The sequence below is a fragment of the Stegastes partitus genome, unplaced genomic scaffold (assembly GCF_000690725.1).
Source record: "Stegastes partitus isolate 25-593 unplaced genomic scaffold, Stegastes_partitus-1.0.2 Scaffold1899, whole genome shotgun sequence".
NCBI classification, from domain to species: Eukaryota; Metazoa; Chordata; class Actinopteri; family Pomacentridae; genus Stegastes; species Stegastes partitus.
The window spans coordinates 87794-110916 of record NW_007579630.1 but is presented as its reverse complement, the minus strand read 5'-3'; the positions used below and the strand labels follow the sequence as shown (position 1 = coordinate 110916).

Below are 23123 nucleotides of genomic sequence, written 5' to 3'. Positions count from 1 at the left end.
GGGACCCGGAGGAGCTCACGGCAGCACCACTACTCGCTGAGGACAGTAACTGCAGAACGATACGTGTTTTCAAATCAGAGTCTCCAAAACACCAGAAAGAGTCGCTAGATTGGTCACGAGTCGCTTTTGACCAAAAAAAAAAAAAAAAAAAGAAGTAGCCAAGAGGCTTTGGAAAGTCACCATATTTAGCGAGAAAGTCACCAAGTTGGCAACACTGCGCGTGCCATTTGGTGTCGCACATCGGCGGTTGTGACGCATAGTTTGAGCGATAAAAAACTAAACACGTTTTATTTTAATGTTACAAGTTCACAAAAATCTTCAAATTTAGAATGAAATTTTAAAAACTAACAAACTAAAATAAAATACATTTACATTAAAATACTCATTATTTATTTTCCAAAGCCACAAGTAGCCGCAGCAGAGGTGTGAAACAGTCACATGCCGCGGGTTGCCAACACCTGGTCTAGACTGTCTGGGATGCTCATTTATCATTTGTAGATAAAAATGATTAGGAAATGCTAGTAGTTAGCTAGCTATCAGCTACGTCCCCCCTGAGTATATTGGTTTCTAACCCCAGTCACTACCGGCAGACGGTGGTTGCAAATGACGTCTCCAGCACAAGAGGATTTCGCTCTGTGGAACTGTCATGTCATTGATCACAGTCCATGGTACGCTACAGAATAATAATAACCAGCATGGGTATGTGTGTGTGCATGTTTACTTACTGTTTGTAGCTGCAGTTTAAGTGCTCCTGTCTCCTCCTGTGCTTTGGTCAGCTGGCCCTGAATTGAAAGGACAGAGTAGAGAAAAATAATAGTAAAGTGACACAAAAAATGAAAACTTCCCTGCATATGTAGAGTACTGACATAAAGAGTAGGTAAGGAGAACAGAGGGTGGACACTAGCAGACATCCCTGTGTCTCCCATTCATCAGTTTTCAATGTAGACATTTATCAATTTGTCCAGTGAGCAAGAGCATGTAGACAAAGAGCAGCTGAAGCTGAGTAATATGCGTTTCTGGTGCCTCACTATGAGCAAAGTGTCACTAAATAGCATGCATACTAAACTGGTCAGCTGCTTAAAGGAGTACAGATCAGTCATGTTTTTTAAGTTTGCTTTGAAAACGGGAAACTTGGCTCATCACATAAAGTACAACCCAATAAAAGTGTGTGTTTGTGTGTGCACACCTCCATCTCTGCATTGTAGCTTTGTGTTTTCTGCAGTATGTCCTCTGCCTCTCTGAGTCGTTTGTTGAGCTGAGGAGAGTACTCAGTAGGCGCCAGCTCGCTGTCATAGGACTCTAGTATGGCACGCATTCCATCACGCTCCTGGAACACAAATACATACACATTAACATGACATTATAAAATGAAAACCCTGTCGTATACCGAACAAACTTCCATTCAGGCAAGAAAGAAAGTCGTGACATTACAACATTTTGTGATATCAAATATGCAACGGTTGTGTATGGAAAAAACTGAGAATATCGAAGCTTTTTGGTGTTTCTCTAATTTATCTTTTTTTACTTCTGCATGACTGTTTGGTGTGGTAATATGACTGGCAAATGACTATGTACGTGAGAAACACAGTATGAGGCAGCTGTGTCTGTCTTATCCAAGCTGTGACAAGAGAAGCTTAGGGTTATGGTTGTGCTCATCTGCATTTCTCCTTCTGAAATAATCAAATCAAAGACAAATGTCTTTGTAGACAGAGGATACGAAAAAGTCCAAAAATGAAAAGAGTCATGAGAGAGAAATGCTTTTTTTTTTTCTTTCTTTCTTTTTTAATTGCAAATGAAGCATATAATTTTATGCTGCTTCATCTCTCTTATCCTAGATGTGATGAGGTTATTAAAAAAATCTAAACATGTGGAGTCACACAATGCCTGCAACACTGTACTGTCCAGTAAATCAGCACAATAAAACCCTCTTCAGCCAACATCTTCACAAGATCACTGGGACCGACACGCTGTCTCCAAATACCTCAGGAATCGGTCAGCCTATGACTGTACAGCAGATGTTTGTGAGTATAAGCTCATTTTTCACACGCATGTCCTGGTGCACTGCATTTTTAAAAAACAAAGCATCAAAACTCTTACAGAGAAGTCAGGCATTTTCCTGAACTTATTACAAAATACAAGCTGTCAAAAGAAAGGAGTGTGCATGACTGAGATTGATGGAGCAAGAAGAGACTAAGTGGAAATGGTCTGTTAATTTCCATTCACACGGCACAGCAAAGCAGCAGACGTGGGCCCTGCAACTACCTCTAAATCATCATACTGTCTTAACCAATGGTCCGTTTCAGCCTCCTCAACTCGTCTGCACTCACCGACCACTGTGAATGATCACAATTGTGACAAATGTAATGTTTGATTAGGATACTCGGAGAGAAAGTGAAAGTAATGCACAGAGTTGTCAACTGAACTGATAGAAGCGGACACTTTTGTTTAACCAGCTTGTTGAGCATTATCTCGTGCAGCAAACTTAAACTGCATTTTTAATAGCATCAGTTCTGGTTTAGGCATTTGTGACACTGGAAATGATATTTAGCAATGAACACAGATAATTTTAGCTGACAGAACATTTTGGCTTATAGCAATAATGAATGATTACTACATTCGGTTCGCAGAACAGTGTAAATCTGTAGAGATTGCCAGGTACCATGGTGAGTGAGAACAATCTAATCTGTTTAAAACCTGGCAAACGGCCCGTTTATTAATGCAAATTCACTGTCAGTCAAGACTGTTAAAATGATGCATCCCCTCCCCTCCCTTCACTGCGCCAGTCCACTCTGTATTATAAAGCAAAGCAGGTGGCATTTTGTGGCAATCAGGCTTTTAATAAGCATCTCACAAAACAGCCAGGCTGCTCAGGACCATCCTTGACTTTTGACGGTCACTGAAAGCTCAATCATCGATCATTAGTGGGGCTAATTTGGGAAAGCGTATGAAATTCAGACTCAAGTCAAGCAATAAATACCAGAAATAATTAACCAGGCCAGATACTGACGTGTTATATTTGTTGATTACCAAGTAGTGTTGCCTTTTGAGATAGGCTGAAAAGCACCCTTAAATGTCTGGATGTAAATTCCTTTCAGTGGGCTGCAATTGTCCTGTCACATTAGCTCACTAGCTTAAATCTGAAAACAAATCGTGAAAACACTAATCAGAGTCAGCCTGTGGTTAGTCAGATCAAGCCATCGGGTTCATTAAAAAAAAAAAAAAAAAAAAAAAAGAAAAGGAGTAAATAAATAAATAAATACTTAACTCAACATTATTTGTTTTGGCACCAGAGCGGTGTCATTTGTCATGCGACATTACACAACTGCCTAAATACATTTAGTGAGATCCTCCTTGGAAAGGAGAGAAGAAGGAAACAAACAGGAGGACAGAATAAATCGAAGTAAATACAAAAAGGTACAAATACATTTAGAGGTCAATGTGTATGTGTTTGCTCTCAATGCTAACCAGTAGGCCCTTTGGCTGTTTACAGTCTATTAACGTGTGAAGAAATTCACTCAATCTTAATCAAAAATCTGTCAGCTTCTCTCTGATAAAAAACTGTCAATTTAAAAACACACAAACAAACAGCGAGCAGGAGGACAGAGTGATAAAACTATCATTACTCTATTCATCATCTATTTTTTTTTTTTAAATTGCTTTTGTGTCAACTGTTTTATCTAGTGCGTGAAGCTGTGGCTGTGCCTCTAATGGGTCAGCGACTCTGTCCCACAAAAGCATATGAGAAACAAAATACGTGAGTAGGCCACCGCTGGTAGCTTAAAGGAGACGCAAAGACAGAGATTCATGTCACTGGAAACAGAGAAAGAAACCAATGTGTGCAAGAAATGAAATTTGTTCTCTTCTTTCCATCTTCCATTGTCTAAGGGCAGCAGAGCAAGGCCATTATGAACCAGTACACACTATATAGTCACTTCTATAAGTGAAAGAAGGAGACAAAGATCGGCACATTTTAGATGTCAAACAATTAATTGATTAGCTGGGTAGTTGATCAATACAAAATGAACTCACAACTAACATTCACAATTTGTCAGTCACAAATACCAGGTACTTTCCGGGTTCAGGAACTGTGAGGATTTGCTCCTGCTTTTCTTCTTCCTCTGTTTGTTTTCTTGGTAAAGCTGGATGATATTGAACTTATTTAAGATCCCTCCAGGCATGTTCGACGGTACGTTAAAAAAAAATAATACTCTGCCCTGAATAACAATTTGTGCCTGATGCATTTTTCTCTCCTAAAAAATGGCTACCTATTCAGACGTTCTTCAAATGACATATGTGCGTGTAGGTTTCCATATCACACTTGTCTTCGTTACCTATTTGACCCAGACTGGCTTCTTGACTAGTTGTGATGCTACAAATGAAGTTTGCAAGTGAACATCTTAAACTCAGACTTCAGAGGAGTTCAAGGAAAGTTTCAACTTTAAGCAGAGTAATCTGAGCAAAGTCAAACTCTGAACACACTACATCGCTCTGCGCAGTGAAGGACAAACACCCGAGAGAAGCACCATTAACCACAACACGCTTTTAAGTGGAGGGGCACTTGCTGTTGCACCATGTAGAAAATACCTACATTAAATTAAGCTGGCACTAAAAAAATGGCACTAAAAGGTTATTTTAGTCAGAAAGTAACAGCAGTTAAAGTTGGAATATATTTGTTCTTGATGCCGTAATAACAATAATAATAATAATAATATTAATAATAAAAAAACACTGACTGGTTTCATTCATTCCATATCTGATCTATGAGTATGCTGTAGTTTTCCTGGTAATACACAAAATGAACCCAAGAGAAATTATTCATAGCTTACGAAATAAAGTTGGGCTGTTGACGATATGGTTGGGTGAGAGGCAATAACATAATTAGACTAAAGTCATTAAGGTAATTGAACTTTATGAATATTTGGCTGGTTGGAAACAAAACGTTAAGCAACTATGTCTGCATGAATGAAAGAGTCAAAGTATTTAAAAACCCAGTGTAACACATATTTTTCAAAGTACACTGCAACTCGATGTTAAACAATTAATTTTCACATCCTCTGAATACTTGGGCAAATGACTGAATGCAGACTCTGCCATGACATTCTTCGGTCAAATCATATTTAAAGCCTGCCTTTAACCCTGCCTACTTACGGGTGTGTGTGATTTGTGTATTAACAGACTGAGCATGATGACCTCGGGAATTACACACTGAGAAATCAATATCCCAGGGAGGTCTAGTCCAGAAATGCAGAGCAGGGGGGAAGCAAGACAGACAGACAGAAAAGTCACATGACATCTGTTGGCCAATTAGCATGAGAGAAGGGCAAAGGCGAGATCAAGGATTCTGTTCTGGCCTTGAGCCTCTACTGTGTTCCCTGAGAGTTTAAAGCAAAAGTCTGGTGTTGGGTGATGGTTGAAAAGTGATGTGAAGGTAGGGATATTTGCTGATCTGTCTGTGTTTGAGTGTATGCGTTGCTTTGATCACCAGGTACCTTGGTTAGCAACAGCACTCGCTTCTGTAGTCGACGGACGAGCGCATCCTGTGTCTCTCTCTTCTTCTGCTCCTCCAGAGTCTTGCTGCGCTGCTGGGTCAGCTCTGCACGAAGCTCAGACTGCGAGCGCTCCACACTCCTCACTCTGCAGGAAAAATGAATAGGTGGGAAGCAATTGTGTGCATGCATGTTAATAACAGGGGTGAGAGAGGGCAGGCGAAGGGGGAAATGAGTTGATTAGTGCTGAATTTTCAGACAATCTGAGAAAAGCAATTCATAGTCAATTTAGAATAATACTCCCTACAACTTACCTGACTGACACCACATAATTCCTAGACAAGTGTCTAGAAACTATTTGCAGCAGAAAATTTGTGCCAGGTCTGATCAATAGGACAATAATTATACCGAGGGGCAATTATTACACCGTAAGCTCCCTTCGCCATCCCCTCCCCACACCCACCACTCTCCCATTCTGCTGTTTCTAATATTTCATAATGAGCCCAATACGCTGAGCAGAAGAGAAACGCTTGTTAGCTAATGAAAGCTTTCTTAGCTGGACTGAGCTGCAGCATGAATATACCAGAGCATGCGCGTAGCCCTCCCTATAGACATCACCTCTGTCTAAACAGGACAAGTTTAATTAGTGAATTCCCTCTCTCGTACTCACAATCTCTCTCACATACACTCACACACACCAGTGGTTACTGTCAGGAGTGCTATCAGAATCAGGACCAGTTTAATTAACTTTGTGACAATTAAGGACTTCTCAGAGATATGCTCTAATAGATACATGGGGGGGAGAGGCATGCAGGCAGACAAAATGAGAGAAATAGGTCTGAAGGGAGAGAAAAGGATTTTGTGAGAAAGTGTGTGTTACCGGCTGTTGAGCGTGTAGTTCTGCTCTTTCAGAGCAATTTCTCTCTGCTGGATCTGAATCACCTCCCTGGACAGATCCTCTGGTTTCCTACAGACAGACACAGCACAGAACAGTTAGGATACACATGTGTACACACACAGACACTCACAGACACACACAATGAAAAATCAATACAACTGAGAAAGCAGAAAGGACAGAATAGATGGAAACGACAGCGTTTCCATATTCCTTTGTTTGTTAGCCAGTGGGGAGCTGCGAAGTAAAATGACACGAGCAGCAGAGGGAGAGATGAGAGGAGGATAGTAGGCTAAATAGTGGTCACCGTTCTACAAAACAAACTCACTCCGTGGGAGAGATTGACAGGTTACACGACACACACACAAACACATAATGGTAAGATAACAATGCAGTCGGTCTCACATTTCATCTGGGATGCACTAAACGCCCTCCAAACTCTAAGGCCTGTGTGTAAGTATGGATCTGTCCAAAACACTAATGCCATTATGTCTTTATCTCTGGTGAAATGGCGACAAGTTAGGAGGATTTCACTCTAAAGCCTACTTTTGCTGCCACCTTTAGACCAAATTACACAGCTATATCAGAGCAAGTCAACGTTATGAGTTAAAAATGTTGAGGCCATAAACTTTCAACATACAGGTTAGTCAAACATTGCTTTTCTTCCATTACAAAAATCAAACATGTTACTGAACTTCACATTTCACCAAAGACCGTCAGTGGCAGCATAAGACCTGATCTGGTCTTGTACTCAAACACGAGGCAATCTACCAAGTCTCCTGTCAATTAAGGCGTATGGAAGGAAAAGGCCACGAGCGGTCGAGGTTAACCTCAAGGCCGGAAAGCAAGGTATGTCATGTGAAAGTCGGCTGGTGTGGATTTAAAGCCACTTCCACTTAGCTAGGTAGATTTTTAAATATAGAAATAATCTCATGACTAAAATATGAGTTTGTGAATCATATGATGGACTAATTATGCTACCCAAAGTAGGTAATTCCACATTGCACTGAGCACAGAAGGATTAACCACCTCCTGAGATTACACAACAGGCAGTTTTTCTGTCCTCTGCTGGGTTTTTTTTTCCTTCCGTTTTGCTTTGCAGGCAACGAGCCAGTCATCTCCGTTGATGATGCAAGTAACAGGTTGGTTGCATATTATTGGGTGAGACATCGTGAACGACTACGAGGTGTGACGCCATGAAAATTAAATGCACTGTCAGGGTGCTGCGAGTTCACTGCAAGCCTAGTTTAAAACTCTCCCTTAAGTGAATAGGAAGGGGAGTGAGTAACACCAGCGTTTAGCCTAAAACCTTGTTAAAAGTGCTGCGACTCAGTTTTATAAAACACTGAATAACCCAAATACAAGCAAACTCTTACCGCTGTTCATGTGTTTTCAGAGAAACAGGTCTTTTTTTTTTTTTACTTCTATTTGACGCTTAAGAGTTCAAAGCCATTTATAGATAAACCTCATGTTACATGCAATTTTTATGTTTTCTACAATATTTATACACACACTCCTCTAACATACTTGCATAGCAGGGAGATACGGTTTGTGCTGGGTGAAAAGGCAAAGCTGAAATTTCTTAACTGTAACTTACACAGTGAAGTGAACACAAAATCAGAGCAGAAATGGGTACATCGTTATCAAATATGTTTCCCAGCACACACAATTAAACTCAGCTGACACGAGACCTGCACATACTAGGAGGGCAACTGGCAACTATCAATAAGTCTGTTAATTCTATTCAGATTATTTGACAGATGTTTTACTCCATATAAAAAGGTCAAAAAATAGTGAGTCACTGTATAAAAAGTATCGTATGGGTTTGATACCTATCATTGCTTAGCATTAAATTATTTTGATGCCTAACTGAATGTTAAACCTGCTGAGAAATTATTATTCTTTGGTGTTTTCAGAAAGCAATAACGAGAGACTAGACAGATGTAAACCGACTGCAGTGTATGATCATTTAGCAGCAGAGCAAATTGAGGAAAATCTCTGACTGTCTTTTGCATAATGTAAGACAAATCCTTTAACTTGGGAATCATGGGAACAGAGGAGACAAAAAGAAAGTCTAAATCCATGGGGAACTGCATCAAGTACATCAACATACTTGTGGGGAAGAGCATTATGATACGCATAAAACACACACACACACACACACACACACACACACACATAAGCACTTGTGTTTCTGCGTGAACTACTGAGTACAATCCAACACACCATCTATGAGTCAAAACTTTCCTCCGGTAGTGACTTTAGACCCACATGCAGCGAACTGTCTCAGTTCTGTCCTTGTCTGGTGAAAATGTCACTGAAAAGAAAAATCATTTCTGGAAAACCTTCCCATCCTTAAACAGCCTAATTTTAAGGAATATTTTCATTTTCTATGTCTGTCAGTTTCCAATTGTCAGCCACATGCACACACACGTAAGCAGCCACAATGTTATCGAACCATGTAACGGAGAGAAAGGAAATGACTTGTAGCAACCGGCCAACTGCTGGCAAATTCAAGCTGCGGCTTTGAGGCTTGTCTACTTCACCATGCAGCAACGCTCATTGTTGTCTCGGACGGTTCTCTTCTGTCCAATACTTTTTTTTTTTTGGCAAAACAGCAAAATGGCTGGAAAGAAATGAAATCCTGGTTTGCAGGAGACAATGTCTTAAACTCCAACATGATGTGTTTACTCCTCATTAACAACTGCTTTAGTACGTATTCTTTTCAGACCACTAATGGTCATCCTGAAATGCTTAGTGACAGAAAAAGTTACATTATGAAAACTAAAGTGAAACAATAAATAAAGTCTCAGTAGCTCGGAGTTATGAAAAATGACGTTGTTGCCAACACAATGAACAAACTAACACAAATGCATGCGAGTGTGCCAAAACTCTGCAGCTCTTTCACGATATTTCATATTTAATGACAGAACAAGAAGCGCCCTAAACAGGCAGCTTTGTTTTGATGTCAGCATTAATTCTAACACTGTTACATTACTGATTGCTATGCGATATTATCTTCTACATTCTGTCACTGCAGTGTCATCAATTTCCCTTTCTTCTAAAACTTGCACATCATTTTTAACTACAAGAAAAGTACAACATAACTCCAGATCCAGTTTCATTTATTCTGATTCTTAAAGTTCCTCATAAAAACTTTGACAATTATATGCCTGACAAGATTCAGCAGAGTAAAATTATGAAATAATGGCTGTTTAATAGCTTACAAGGCAATCACAATATCCCACTAATGCACAAATCCACGTCAATACTAATTTTCACACAGCACTGTTGCACCGAGTGCAATAAAGGTGAACAAATTGCTGAATGAAACACGCTTACTTCCATTTGCCTCCACATCACAGGAGTGTTTTGGGAAAATAACATCCTGACCCTCTTGACAATTAATTTGGACATTTAGTAAACAGCAAAAACAGCTTAAAGCAGTTTCTAAATGTAGATTTGCAGGCTGCATTAACCTTCACTTTTGATCAGTATGAGCCTCACGTGGTACGGCTGTCCTTTTGCAGCTGGATGTGCAATATTTTTATTGATTTTTTTAAAATCAACTGCACTCAGGCAGCATGACATGGAAGTCTGAACACCTGAATTTTGGAAATGGTTTTCAAATTTCAACTCAATTTACCGAGGATGACAGCTGAGCTGGACTTAGATTTTTCAGAAAAATGATGGACAGCCCAACTAAATTACTGTATATATTAAAGGAGGTTGGTATTACACTCCTTGATACTCCCAAATCTTTTAATACCTGTAAATTTAACAATGTCAGGTCCCACAACACATTACATAACACTAAAACGAAGCCTTACATGAGGAAAATGTCACTTTATTTGGTCATTTATTAAGTGTTGACATCTAGCTTTTTCTTTTCACCCAGTAGAAATGGCTAACGCATTTTATACACACTTTCATACACACACATGATATAAAACAAACTGGATACGCAGTGTGCATGTGTTTCATTAAACATTCTGTTGACTTCACAGCCACAGTTAATCACAAAGAAAATGGTGAGTGTACGTGCGTGCGCGTGAGCATGCATGCATGCAATGAACAGGTCTGCAATGTTTATAATCTGTCAGATGTGCTCCACTGCTCACAAGGAAACATGCAATCATTCTCTCATTACCAGTTTTGAGTGAATGCACTGAGACACACACACACTCACAAGCAGGTACAAAACAAACAGACAGCTATACACACTGGTGGAATCAATCCACAATGATGAGGCACATTTATCTGGAGTGACCACAGCGCCACCTAGTGGCACCTCTTTATATTTCATTAAATATGTGACAAAAAAAATAAACAAAATCTTCTGAAGTACTTCTTTTTTTCTCTGACACACAGTCATACGCACTTTCATACAGTGTCTGACCTTATGTTGAGTCCAGTAGACTGGCCGAGGTTTTCCCAGGCTTGGAGCTTCTCAGCAAGCCTCTACAGTATTGATGAAACAACAGGCAAAGTGTTTGTCCATATACAAGAAGTTAATGGAGATATTATGCTCGCACTCAAGTGCAGAGAACAATAAACACCAATATGTCCTCATGAAGGAAGATAAGCACATCAATACATAGAGTAAAAACAATTATACTACACAAGACAATATTCTATTCTACTATTTTAAATATTATTACTCAAATTTGTTTATTAAAAAGCAATGACAACATTAAAAACCGGTTGCACAATAAATGTAGAAGGTAACAGAAAACTTGGAAAGAAAAACTTCACAGGAGATTAGAAGAAAAGACCAACAACAAAAATACTGAAAAGGCGAGTCAAAACAAAGTCAAACTACATAAAGATGCAGACTAGGACACATTCTGCCTGTATGTCCAATAAATCAGCAAAAATACAATCCAATAATTCTACCTGTATATATCAGTTAGGCTTTAATGAACAATGAGTTTCTTTTCTATGGGTGCAGCAGCACAGGAATTTCCACACAGATACTGGATTTGAAGAAAGAACACCAAGAGACTGCGCTGAAAGGTTTAATCGTCCTTGTGCGTATTTGTTGGCAAAGGCTTAAATTTAACAAATTTTCATTGATGTGTAGAAGTCCTGCTGTACTCTATCTTTAAACTACGTGCAAGTGAATATTAAAATGCTAGTACAGGAAAATGCACAACCCACAATTGCACACAGTTCACCTCTTTCTCCAGTTCCATATTAACCAGCTCTTCTTTGGTTTTCTCCATCCTCTCCAGCTTCCTCCGTAATCCCTCCACCTCCTCCTTCAACAGGCTGCAGTTCTCTCTACTCTCCCTGGACAAAGACAAAAAGCAGAAATTTAACATGGAACTCAGATTCTGATGTCTGATGGCATACTTTTAATACCTCGCCACATTTACATTGATGTTAATTTTAAAAACCTGTTTTCATTATACTTACAGTGACTTCCTACACAAGCAAAAAACAGATATTGTAAATAATTGGGTTAAGGTGTTACGCTAGATAACACATTGGTGCAGTAATCTGATCACACTTAAATCCCAGTTTACACAGTTTCTCTCTAAAATGGGATCAGGCAGAGAAAAGAAAGAAGAAAGGGAAGGAACAGCGTTTCATACCACTATTATGCAAACTATTCAATTCTTCAAGGGTTGCCATGACCAAGTAGCAAGTTACAGAATCCTTAATCCATTATCTTCAGAAAGTAAAGAGTTTGATGTATTAAACTGATGTTTTCTGTAAGCAGAGTACTGCTGACACTGGATAATATTTATGCACAAACACATCAGTTGTTGCATTTCTGCACTTAGTCTGACAAATATTTAGTCTAAGTTAATACACGGGCCGACTCCTCTTCTACTTCATCTTTCAGTGCTTGTATGTACACTAGGGCTTGATAGCATCCAGATTATGCACATAATACTGAACCAAACACATGCTGTAATGTTTGAAGAACCCAGTGGCAATACTAGCAGAGTCACTTGTCTGCTCTGTGGTATTACAAATAAAGTTTCTTTCTTATTTTTTTTAAAACTACAAAGTTGTTCCGGGTTATGGTCATTAGAAAAAAAAAAAAAAACAGGATATCTACTGAAAGGTCCCAACCACACAGAGAGTAAGGAGACACTTCTTATCTCCAAATGCAGCAAAAATTAAAAAATGTATTTGACCTGAGAAAGCTATTATCCTCTCTGAGGCGCTTCAGTTCCTTTTCCAGATCTGGAACTCTGGCCACCTCTGACTTAACAGTCTTCACAATGGCAATATCTTGCTCCTGGAGGTTAAGACGCCTCTCCAACTCCTGCCAAAATAGAAAGTGAGAAATGAGCCAAAAACAACTGCCAAGATTATATTGAGCACGCTGCAAAAGCATTCAATGCTCTTGCTTTTGTTCCACATACTGAAAATTTAATTTCAACTAATACTATGTGATTTGAAATGAAGCAAAAAAGCAGTTCAAACAAGAAAAGCAAGAAGTCCAAAAATGATAAACTACGTAACTCAGAGTGAGTTGCATAACGTCATGCATATGCTCAAATTGTCTACGTTTGTGATCATCTGCATTAGTGCAGGCTTCTCTTTGACTCCTGCTCATTTAGCCACTCACTGTCAGTTTTGTAAAAAGCAGTCGTAGCTGGATGTTCAAATGCTGCTACATTTGGCACTCTATTTGATTTGGCTTCTGTTTCCTACTTTTTCTTGCTGTCTTGCACATCCATGTATCAGGAGTAGTCCTCATGTGGTTCAGATTATTTTTAGAAGGCAGGGGGCATGTAGTCAGCATCAGTAATTATGGATCTAAAACAACCACCATGACATAAGGAGTCCTACAAGCATTGATTCTTGGGCACCTGCTGTTCAATCTGGCCATCCACCTATTAGCTATACACATTTTCCTGCAGAGAGTTACAACGGGCCATGTTTATACGAGAGGCAGGATACATTCTGGACAAGCTGCCACACACACACAGATGACCATCCACGTTCACACAATACCTACAGATATCTAATATTTGGTACATGCAAACTACACACAGAAGGTTGCAATCAGTAAATTTTAACCCAGAGCATTCTTGCTGTGACAGAAGGCTAATGCTCAGTGCTTACTTTGAGTCGAGGATACTGAAAATTACATTTCAGTGGCCACATCAAAGCTGTAACAAAATCATCAGGTTCATGGCAGACAGATTGGTCCTCCGTGCACAAACACTGTTAAATGAGATCAGACAGCGTCCAAAAGTAGCATCAACTGTGTGTAAGCGCAACATACCTTAATCTTGATGATGTGCTCTGAGCAAGAGGACTGGGCAGCTTGGAGACTTTGGCAAAGTTGGGAGACTTCCTGATACTTCCTGATGATAATACAGATGAGACAGAAGTGTGCGGTCAGCATTTATCTTAAGCAGTATGGCTCAATATCCATTAGCATTAAACACAGCAAGTGTATGGTAGCTCCTATGTGTCTGCACCTGCGTTGTAAATCGAGCTGTTCCTGCAGCTCCTGGTTTTCCAGGGTTTGAGTAGAAATTGTCAAGTCTTGATTTTGAATCGTCTGCTTCAGCTCTCTGATCTCATCCTTCAAAGAACTGATGGTCTGGGAAGAGATTACAGAAGTAAGCCAACATAAGCTAAAAGACATGACCAGAGTTTCAAACCAAGTCTGTGTGTCTACCTGATTAGCTGTATTCAGTTTGGTATCTCGCTCCTCCAGTTTCTTGTTCAGACCCTCCAGGTTCTTACGGAGAGCACGATTTGCCTCCATCTGATCCGACAGATTCTTGGTCGTTTCTGTCTCTCTCTCCTCCAACTTTTTTATCCGTCCCAAAAGTTCCTGATTTCGGTCCACCTCATGCTGTAACATAAAAAGTTGAGAACAGATTTTATTCACTGTTTCCTCCAGGTTGAGTTCATCAGGGTTTGTCCAGCTCAGAATCTGCCTTTGGGGAGTGTTGACTATGTATGACTGGTCAGCATGCAGTAAGACAATGAGTCTGGGTCATGAAATTTGACAGACTTTTTCTGGTTATTTCTGAAAATAAAATTCCAAACATCCAAACTAATCCAAAAATTGCAAGGGGATTTTCCTTTGGTGTTGGCTAAAACCTCTTTGTGGCAGCTCTATGCAGGAACAACCTTGTTCACGTGGGATTCTCTAGATGAGGGAGTGCTTTGGATAAACTGTGCTCAGTAACTGGAGCTGCACAATATATTGTTTCAGCGCCAAGATCATGACGGGCACATTAAAATAGCCAACTCGCAAGACGTGCAATAAGGAAATCAGGCAACACATCACGCTACAACTTGTATTTACTGCATGACAAAAAAAAAAAAAAGAAAATTCCCAAGTGTCATTTTCTGTGACTAGTCTATAAGAGAAGTCTGTTTGACATGATACTAAGTTGTTGTTCTTTTCTCAATTTTATTCACAAGACATGGAGTTTGCCGACATGCAGGCTCCACATGTTTACAGCAAAATGAAGGAGAAACAGAGAAGAAACCAGATCTATGGAAACAGTTTGGTTACTGGAAGGGTGACGTGGAGGAAAAACAACTACTCTGTTGGCAGTGTCTTGCAATTACCGCCACTACGCAAGGCACAACAACCTATTTGTTTGACCAATTCCATCGAAGCCACTACAGTGATTAAAGTCAGTAATTTTTCAAATCACAGAAATAAAAAACATGAAAATGCCATTTTTCTCCCCCATTACTGTGAATCCCCAGCAGAAACTTAAAACTACAGCTCCTCATCATTACCTTACATTGCACCGTACGAATGTGTAAAGACATGTGACCTGTACCTCCAAGTCTCGTGCGCTGTCAGAAGCTGCCTTCTCAAGTTCAAAACGAGCTCGCTTGTGACTCAGCTCCATTTGTTTCTTCTCCTGGTCCAACTGCAGGTACCGATTCTTAGACTGAACTCTCTCTGCTGCTTCCAAAAGCTAAAAAAAGGAGGACAAGTAAGTCAGTGCAGAGGCTGAATGTTGATGCTGCTTTTACTCAGCTTGCTGTTGATGTTGACAGTTTCCGTATACCTCCAAGCTGCGCTTGTACTGACTCTGCAGGTTTCCACTCCCTGCTGAGGGCTCTGACAGCCGCTGTGGATTTTCAGAGCGGCTGATGAAGGAATTGAAGGACTTCAAGGTTGTTAACACTGTGGTGTCATCTTCCAGATCCATTCTGAGAGTCACTGGCGCTGCCGTGCACTAAGGACGCATCCATAGCATGAGCAAAAGTCAGTACACTACAGTGCGGCAATGCAAACACAACCTTATTGCTGTACCACAAAAGTGCAGTCATCTGTGTGGGTTTAAGTTAGATATATAGACATCCGTTAGTCCCAGTGGGAAAACTCCAAATTGCACATTGCACTATTTTAAAGCTCTACATGTGTAGAAATGTATTATAACTTTGCCCAGTTCAGGTTTAGCACATTCACGTTATGAAAAGCAAAGAAGCCACGTTAGCTGTTCGCTAGACGCATAAAAAGACAGCTAAGTGACATTGACCTCCTTCCTCCTGGCACAATTAGCACAACAAATTAAGCAAACTAACCTAGCAGCTAAACAAAAGCTAACTGTTCTGTTAGTCGCTACGTTAGGCCACTTTTGTCGCTTCTGTCATGTGTTTAAGTTAGTTAGCTAAACTGTCACCACAATTTACACTCACAGTGTTTCTACAGCCGTTTCAAACGCGCCACAGAGCTAACAAGTTTAAAAGCTTTAGCAAAGGAGTTGCTCAGAAGCACAAGTCCTCACCTTGGAACTATCTTGTCAGTAAAGAGGAGCAGGTTAGTTGCAGATAAGTTTATCTCTGCTCTGCTAGCGTGTTAGCAGCATTCAGCACCACAACAGAAATCCCTCCAGTTGAGCTCAAATGAGACGAGGGTAGTATCGCGAGAATTTGTGGACTACAAACCAACATGGAGCTGTTCGTACCGCCACCAACTGGACCGGAGTGTAAAATTGGGGGAAAAAAAAGAAAAAGAACAAAAAGGCAAAATTCACAATAGTCACTCAAATAACGAGAAACTGAAAAAAATAATATTTAAAAAAAAATGCTAAATTATGATTTGACATTGCTTTTGAATTGTATTTGAAAAGAATAATTTAAAAAAAAAAAAAAAGAAAAGAAAAAAGAAATGTCCGGTCAAATGAGAGCACTTTGCTGATGAGCCTTGGGTCAAAATCAAAATACCTGTCAACAGGTGCAGAAGTCTGACTGAGAGTTACAGAAAACACTTGATTGCAGTGATTGGCTCAAAGGGTTGTTCAACAAACTTTTAGTTTACATCATGCTTATTTGCTTGTGTTTTTTTGTTTGTTTTTTATTTTGTTATATTTCTGTTGAACCACAATTCAAAAGCAATGTCATGATTTTCATTAAATTTGTATTTATTGTTACTTTTATCAAGTTCAACTTATTTCAGTGACAGCTGTTTTTTTTCCTTCTTTAATGGGAGGGTATGAATGCATTTGATGACGACTGTAAATCAGTTTAATGTACCTTTATAATGTCTCAGTCTCCCAGAAGAGACCTAAAAATGAAGAGATATTGTGTTTTTCCCATCTTGGAGACTTAAATAGATAAGGGTGTAATCACTCAGAGGGGTTTCAGGCTTATTTAAGCTTCTAAAAAAAAAAAAAAAAGCTCACCTCCATTACTCCAGTCCCGTAGTATAAATAAAACATTTTGTGCTTATGGCGAGCTCATCTTAATCAGAATGTACAGACAGCTCAGGATTCATGCAGAGAAGCTTTAATTCAAATAATTTCACCATATAAACCTGCGATATGTGTGGAACAGCAGCTCTGTCAGACGTGTAGAGGGACACAGAATATCATTTACATTCAGATAATGAAATGGTAATGTGTTACCGCCGCTGTGCCACGTGTGTAAATGCACACATCACACCCAATTTAGAGAAGCATTTCTCATTTCTGCACTGTAAAACATCACAGAGACATTTAGTCAAATCAACTCATATTCCTGTGTTGACTTAATGTGAATATATTAGTTTTGTTCATTTCTAGTTAAATGAAATGTTGTTTTATTTCCAGATTTTTAGTTGAAAAATTAAAAACCTAAGTTCTTATAACTTGAGGTATTCTGGCTTAAAATGATGACTTAAATGAAGTATGCTAAGAGTTCACTCAACTCATTAAATTCAGTTTATGAGAAACAAATGCAACATACGTCCTGTCTAATGTTGGCGTTGAATTCAGCCCCTACACCTGTATACATGTATTTATTTAATTGTACCCGAGAGCGGCTTCACAGGTTCTCTATGTACTAACTCTGAAGAAACTATTGAAACTAAAATGTAAAAGGAAAGCAAGTCTGTCTCTAACTAGTTGACTCAACTTATTTTCTTAAATGCATCATACTTGTTTTCTTAAGTTTACTTAATCTAACTCTGCTAATTTTACATTTTCACAACTCATTAGATGACTTTGACTTAAAAATCAACTGAAGTGCAGTTAACTCACATCTTAAATGTAACAGAGGAGCCTGTCGTTCTAAGATCAATAAGTCTAAAATGATTCACAGTGTGGCGGTGTGATGCCTCAAGTACGTATTTAAATCAAAAGAAAGAGACCAGTTGTGGGCAGCAAAAAGGACATCAGCAGGTGTTAATGCAGGTACAGAGAGACGTTGTGTGATTAGCTGGTGAATAGTCTCCAAATGCCACACATCATTCTGCTATAAGGGGGTAAAAAAATTCTTGTTTGTTTTTATTTAGTGTTTTTTGGCAGAGCTACTTCAAGGATGTAGTAATGCTTAAAATCGTGACAGGAGGAATTGTTTTGGTGGAACATTTGCATGCATCAAGGTGAACACTGCCATTCAACAGCCTAAAAAGTCACAAGCAAGGGCATCTTACTACACAACCCAAATCCTTGGCAAAATTTTAACTTGTAAGTTTGATGGGTTGCTGCACGGAGATTTTTGTTGTTGTTTCCTGTAGCAAAGGGGATTTTGAAAATGGTAACATGTCGGGAGGATAAAGCTGCATAAATGTGTGATCAGTGGTAGGTTTATACTCACAGCCTACATCAGGTGAGAAAGACAATACATTCAGTGGCACATGAAATACATCATTGCTTGACATTATGAAATTAATTCAGACATTAATCAAATACATTTCAAATCTGTGTGAGTCAAAGTAATAGCTGGGTTTTGATGACATTAATAGTTATTAGAACAGTCGGTGTTCTTTGCACACACCTTCAATCAGGGCCCTTTCGAGCTATTGTATCATTTGGGGGATTTAAAACATTTTTCCAATGTCCTCTCTCTTTTCTTCATTCTTATCTTTGTTCATGTTCTTACAGAAAAAGCCCCACAGGTTATTATTCTGAAAGCAAATGGTTAAAGCAAAGAGATCTCTGCTTTGTGCCCCTGGCAAAACATGTAATTCTTTCTACTGAATGCAACAACACATTTCTTTATAGATTCTAGCTGCAAATATCAATACCCACCACTGCAACATCCATCCATCTATCTATTATCTATACAACGCTTAACCCTCACTATGGTCGCCTCAGCATTTTTTGGACTGTGGGAGGAAGCCGGAGAACCTGGAGAGAACCCACGCTGCACGGGGAGAACATGCAAACTGCAGAAAGATCCCAGGTGTTCTCACCAGGATGCGAATTGGTGATCTTCTAGCTGCGAGGCAACTGTGCTAACCACCGAGTCACCTTGCAGCCCCCACTGCAACATCTTTATTCATATTTTCACAAAAGCCATTATTATTATTTTATTATTATTATTTATCCTTCCTGAGGCAATCCTTCTCAAATCAGTACACACATGACCTATTTATAAGGGTGTAGCGTTTCCTCTATTCTAGAAGTGGAAAAACTTGTGAGGAATGCCGTTAGGAAGTGTCAATCAATGCAGAGTCAGTGTCGGAGGGCTTTTTAGCCCACTCCCACCTAAGTCAGGGTGGACCCTCCACATGAACACACAAACTGAGTGAGAGTGGTTGAGAATCGCTGTAGGGGGTGGACTGGAACTGTGGCGTACTTAATGGCTGATTAAAGGTGCTATACATATGTATTCTAATTTTAAAATGCAACTGCTGCTAAATAAACTACCCAAGGCCTTCCCTGTCTCGTTTTTCCCAGACAGACTCCAACTCCACCATCTTGAACGGTAGCTTGCAACAGAAGCTGGCTGTCTCATTACAGTTGGACTTTATGCCTTCCTGTAGTTAGCACTGTTGCCTCGCAGCAAGAAGGTCGCCGGTTCATGTCCCGGTGGGGGCACTGGGATCTTTCTGTGTGGAGTTTGCATGTTCTCCCTGTGCAGCGTGGGTTCTCTCCGGGTTCTCCGGCTTCCTCCCACACAGTCCAAAAACATGTTGAGGTTAATTGGTGATTCTAAATTGTCCGTAAGTGTGAATGTGAGTGTGCTTGGTTGTCTACGTGGCCCTGCGATGGACTGGTGACCTGTCCAGGGTGTCCCCTACCTTCGCCCTAAGTCGGCTCCAGCCCCTCCGTGACCCTAATGAGGATTAAGCAGTGTATAGATGATGGATCTGCATCCAGAGGGATAGAGTCAAAAAGAATGGGAAGGCTGACAGATCATTGCATTGAGAAAGATTGCCAACATTAGGACTGTCACCTTTTCAGATAAGTTAAATGAGAGAGAGAAAGAGAGGAATAAAGAAATATTTCAATAATGTGGTATGTTATTTTGTTCTCACTGGGTTTTCCATCAGTCCAGTATCTGTATGTTCTCACTTCACAAACATGATAAATGTAGTTGAATGGTTTGTCCCACAGAGAGCAGCACTGCTCTCTCTAGCAGGACAGAAGTCTGGTGTTGGTCACACACGATACAACTGCTCAGACACAAAGCCTAATATTAAACTACGCACAAGTAGCAAGCTGTGACTGGCTCATCATTACTAGAATGCATATGCACGAATGTGAGTACATATGGATATTGTTCCCAGAGAGCAGGCTGATCTGGCACTAATGGAGTTCATTTGGCACGGGCACTAGACACATGGCTCCAGTGTGGGACTCATAGCTCAGCTTTAAATATGACAAACATGGCTGATTGCTGCTGGAGGTGGTGCAACGAATGACATGAAACAAAACCTTTTTTGTCATGATGTTATCGCCCAAAACATTCATATCTACCGTGACTGTCTTTCTTATGAGTCCAGTTTGCATCCATATACACTGAACCCAAAAGTTTACATACACTGTGTAAAAAGATATAACCTTTTTTTTTTTCTCACTGTCTGACATTAAATGTGACTAAACTTTTCCTGTTTTCCGTCAGTTAGGATTACCAAAATTATTTCTATTTGCTAAATGCTAGAATAATGAGACAGAGAATTTTCCAGAGAATTTTTGGTACTTTCTTCAAAGTCAGCAGTTTACATACATTTCCATAGGAGCATTGCCTTTAAACTGATGTCATCTATTTTGTGAAGTACACCAGCCTTCTGAATGGCTTAAAAAAAAAAAACATATTGAAGGTTTTGGAGTGGCCTAGTCAAAGTCTGGACTTGAATCCGATTGAAATGCTGTGGCGTGACCTTAAAAAGGCTGTTCATGCTTGAAAACCCTCCAGAATGAAAACAGTTGTGCAAAGAAGAGGGACCCAAAATATCTCCACAGAGATGTGACTTATTGCCAGTTATAGAAAATGCTTGATTTCAGTTGTTGCTGCTGAGGGTGGCCCAGCCAGTTATTAGGTTTAGGGGAGAATTACTTTTTTTTGTGTTTCAGCTTAAAGTTTAACTTTATCCATTGTCTCATAAACTCAGACATCAGATAAATCTGAGGGGCCGTCAGATGATTAATGGATGAGGAAATTGGAAAAAAAAACTGATTTCCGTATCTGTTCTCACTTTTTGGACTTTTTCTTTAATCTTTACTGATTTTTGGCGAGACACTGGATCATTTGAAAGTTTCTTGAAAAAGAAAAGTGAGAAGTTTAAAAGGAAAACATAATATTTAGTAGAGTTGTTTACAGCTCAGGGACATTTAAAATATGACTCCAATTACACACTTAGGTTTTGTTAGATGTCAGAAGCCAAACAGATTGGATGCCACTGGTTTAACCTTTAACTTTGTGCTGTATTTGAACAGCTTGATATTAGCCATTGTGTAAAAATCTGCATCTTCGAAGGAACTAAAGCTGTCAGACGAGTGTTGTGCAGTAGAAAGTGTAATCTTTTCCTCTGAAATGTAGTGGACGGGAACTATAAAGTAACATAAAATGGACCAGTAATTCAAAATTGTACTTAAGCACAGCACTTGAGAAAATGTACTTAGTTACTTTCCATCACTGCCTGTAGATGAGAGTGCAAATCAGCTTAAATACCTCCAAAGTACATACACAGAACTCATCCAAATGTTACACACAAGCCATCCAGAGATTTTTTTTGTCCCCCTTCAATATTTAATTGTCAGGAGCAGTCGTGCCGTCTCATCACCTCTCAGTGCAGCTCAGTGATTGTGACAAGCTGAGACAAAGGTAGATGCAGAGGAAGAGAGAACCCCTCTTGAACCCAACGCTGCATCACTGAGTCAAGAGCAGACCAGCAGCACGAGAGGTCAGAGTCATTGGTCACAAATATTTGCGCAGGGGAAGAGCTGGACAACATGAAATAAAAGCTAGAGGGAGACACAGAGGGGGAGTTTATTTTAAAGGTTGGGTGAGATTCAAGAGGGAGAGTGGCGGGGTGTGAATTCCTCTGAAAAGGTCAAACAGAAGGCATGTCCTCTTCAGAGCGTCATGAGAGCTGCCTTCCTCTCCGCCACTGTCGCGTTCTTTTTTATCCCTTCACCCCAAGAGCATTTCGACTGCGCACCGGTCCGCTGTCCTCACACCCCGAGCTCCTCCCGCTTCTCTCGTTTCCTTTCCTCGGACCCACTATCTCTCTTGCACACTTGCTATTAGCACTTTTTTTTCCTTCCCCGTCTTTCTCTACGTGTCACAGTGCGAGCCAGTCACTCCACTTCTCTGGACATTCTGTCACGCTGTGTCCACCTGCCCTCGCCCTCCTGAGGTCAGCCCGGATGCAGCAATCTCAATAAGATGACGTAAATGCACGAAACACACACACACACATTCAGACGTGGCTACACACACGCACACACTGTAAGAAGTAAATCAGCAGAAGTGCCTGCAGATGTGCCCTTCATTGCCATCTGTTGTGAAAAATGTGAAAACAGCTCACAAACAGAAATCTTACATTCAGTGTATTTTCCACTCAGCACGTAATCAAAACACATATACTTCAGCTTTATGTAAACTGTAAAGGGTTATGGCAGCTGACGTCTACAAAAATCAATGTGATATTTGTCTTGTTAATGTCAATGTCATCTTTTACATGTGTACAATTTACAGCAATGAACAATATGAACAAATGATTATATGGTTCAAGTAACAATAAAGAAGGCTGCAGGCACTGCAGTGAAACATAGAAGATAAAAAAAAAAAAAGGAAGGAAATTGCAGGAAAAAAATAGAAAGGGGGCCAGGAAACAATGTTAGAGATCAAGTGAGGCAAAGGTTAATGAGGAGAATCAATACAGAAGTGATTTTATACTCTTCTAATAAAGGAAGACAGAGTCAAGGCTGATTCAGGCTTTCTGTGCTTTCAAGCCCCGGGAATACTTAACAACATTAGTTTATGGGTGTGCACGCTCATGTATTTACATGTACAGAGGATGTAAAAGCACTCAATGATGTCTCAAGAAGCTACAGTCAGGGAGAAATAAAGAATAAATT

General features: G+C 39.8%; 1 protein-coding gene across 1 annotated transcript; it reads right to left on the bottom strand.

The window, feature by feature from the left end:
• Nucleotides 1–725: 725 nt before the first annotated feature.
• LOC103373063 (mitotic spindle assembly checkpoint protein MAD1-like) lies at nucleotides 726–16204 on the bottom strand (the record flags this gene model as incomplete). The annotated part of the gene is made up of 13 exons (XM_008302865.1): nucleotides 16119–16204; nucleotides 15396–15566; nucleotides 15162–15302; nucleotides 14033–14212; nucleotides 13830–13954; nucleotides 13631–13712; nucleotides 12531–12661; nucleotides 11559–11673; nucleotides 10781–10842; nucleotides 6367–6453; nucleotides 5490–5634; nucleotides 1187–1327; nucleotides 726–782 (listed from the first exon to the last, which is right to left on the bottom strand). Coding segments are annotated over exons 2-13 (1410 nt in total), but the record flags the coding sequence as incomplete, so codon positions are not given.
• Between the last annotated feature and the right edge of the window lie 6919 nt (nucleotides 16205–23123).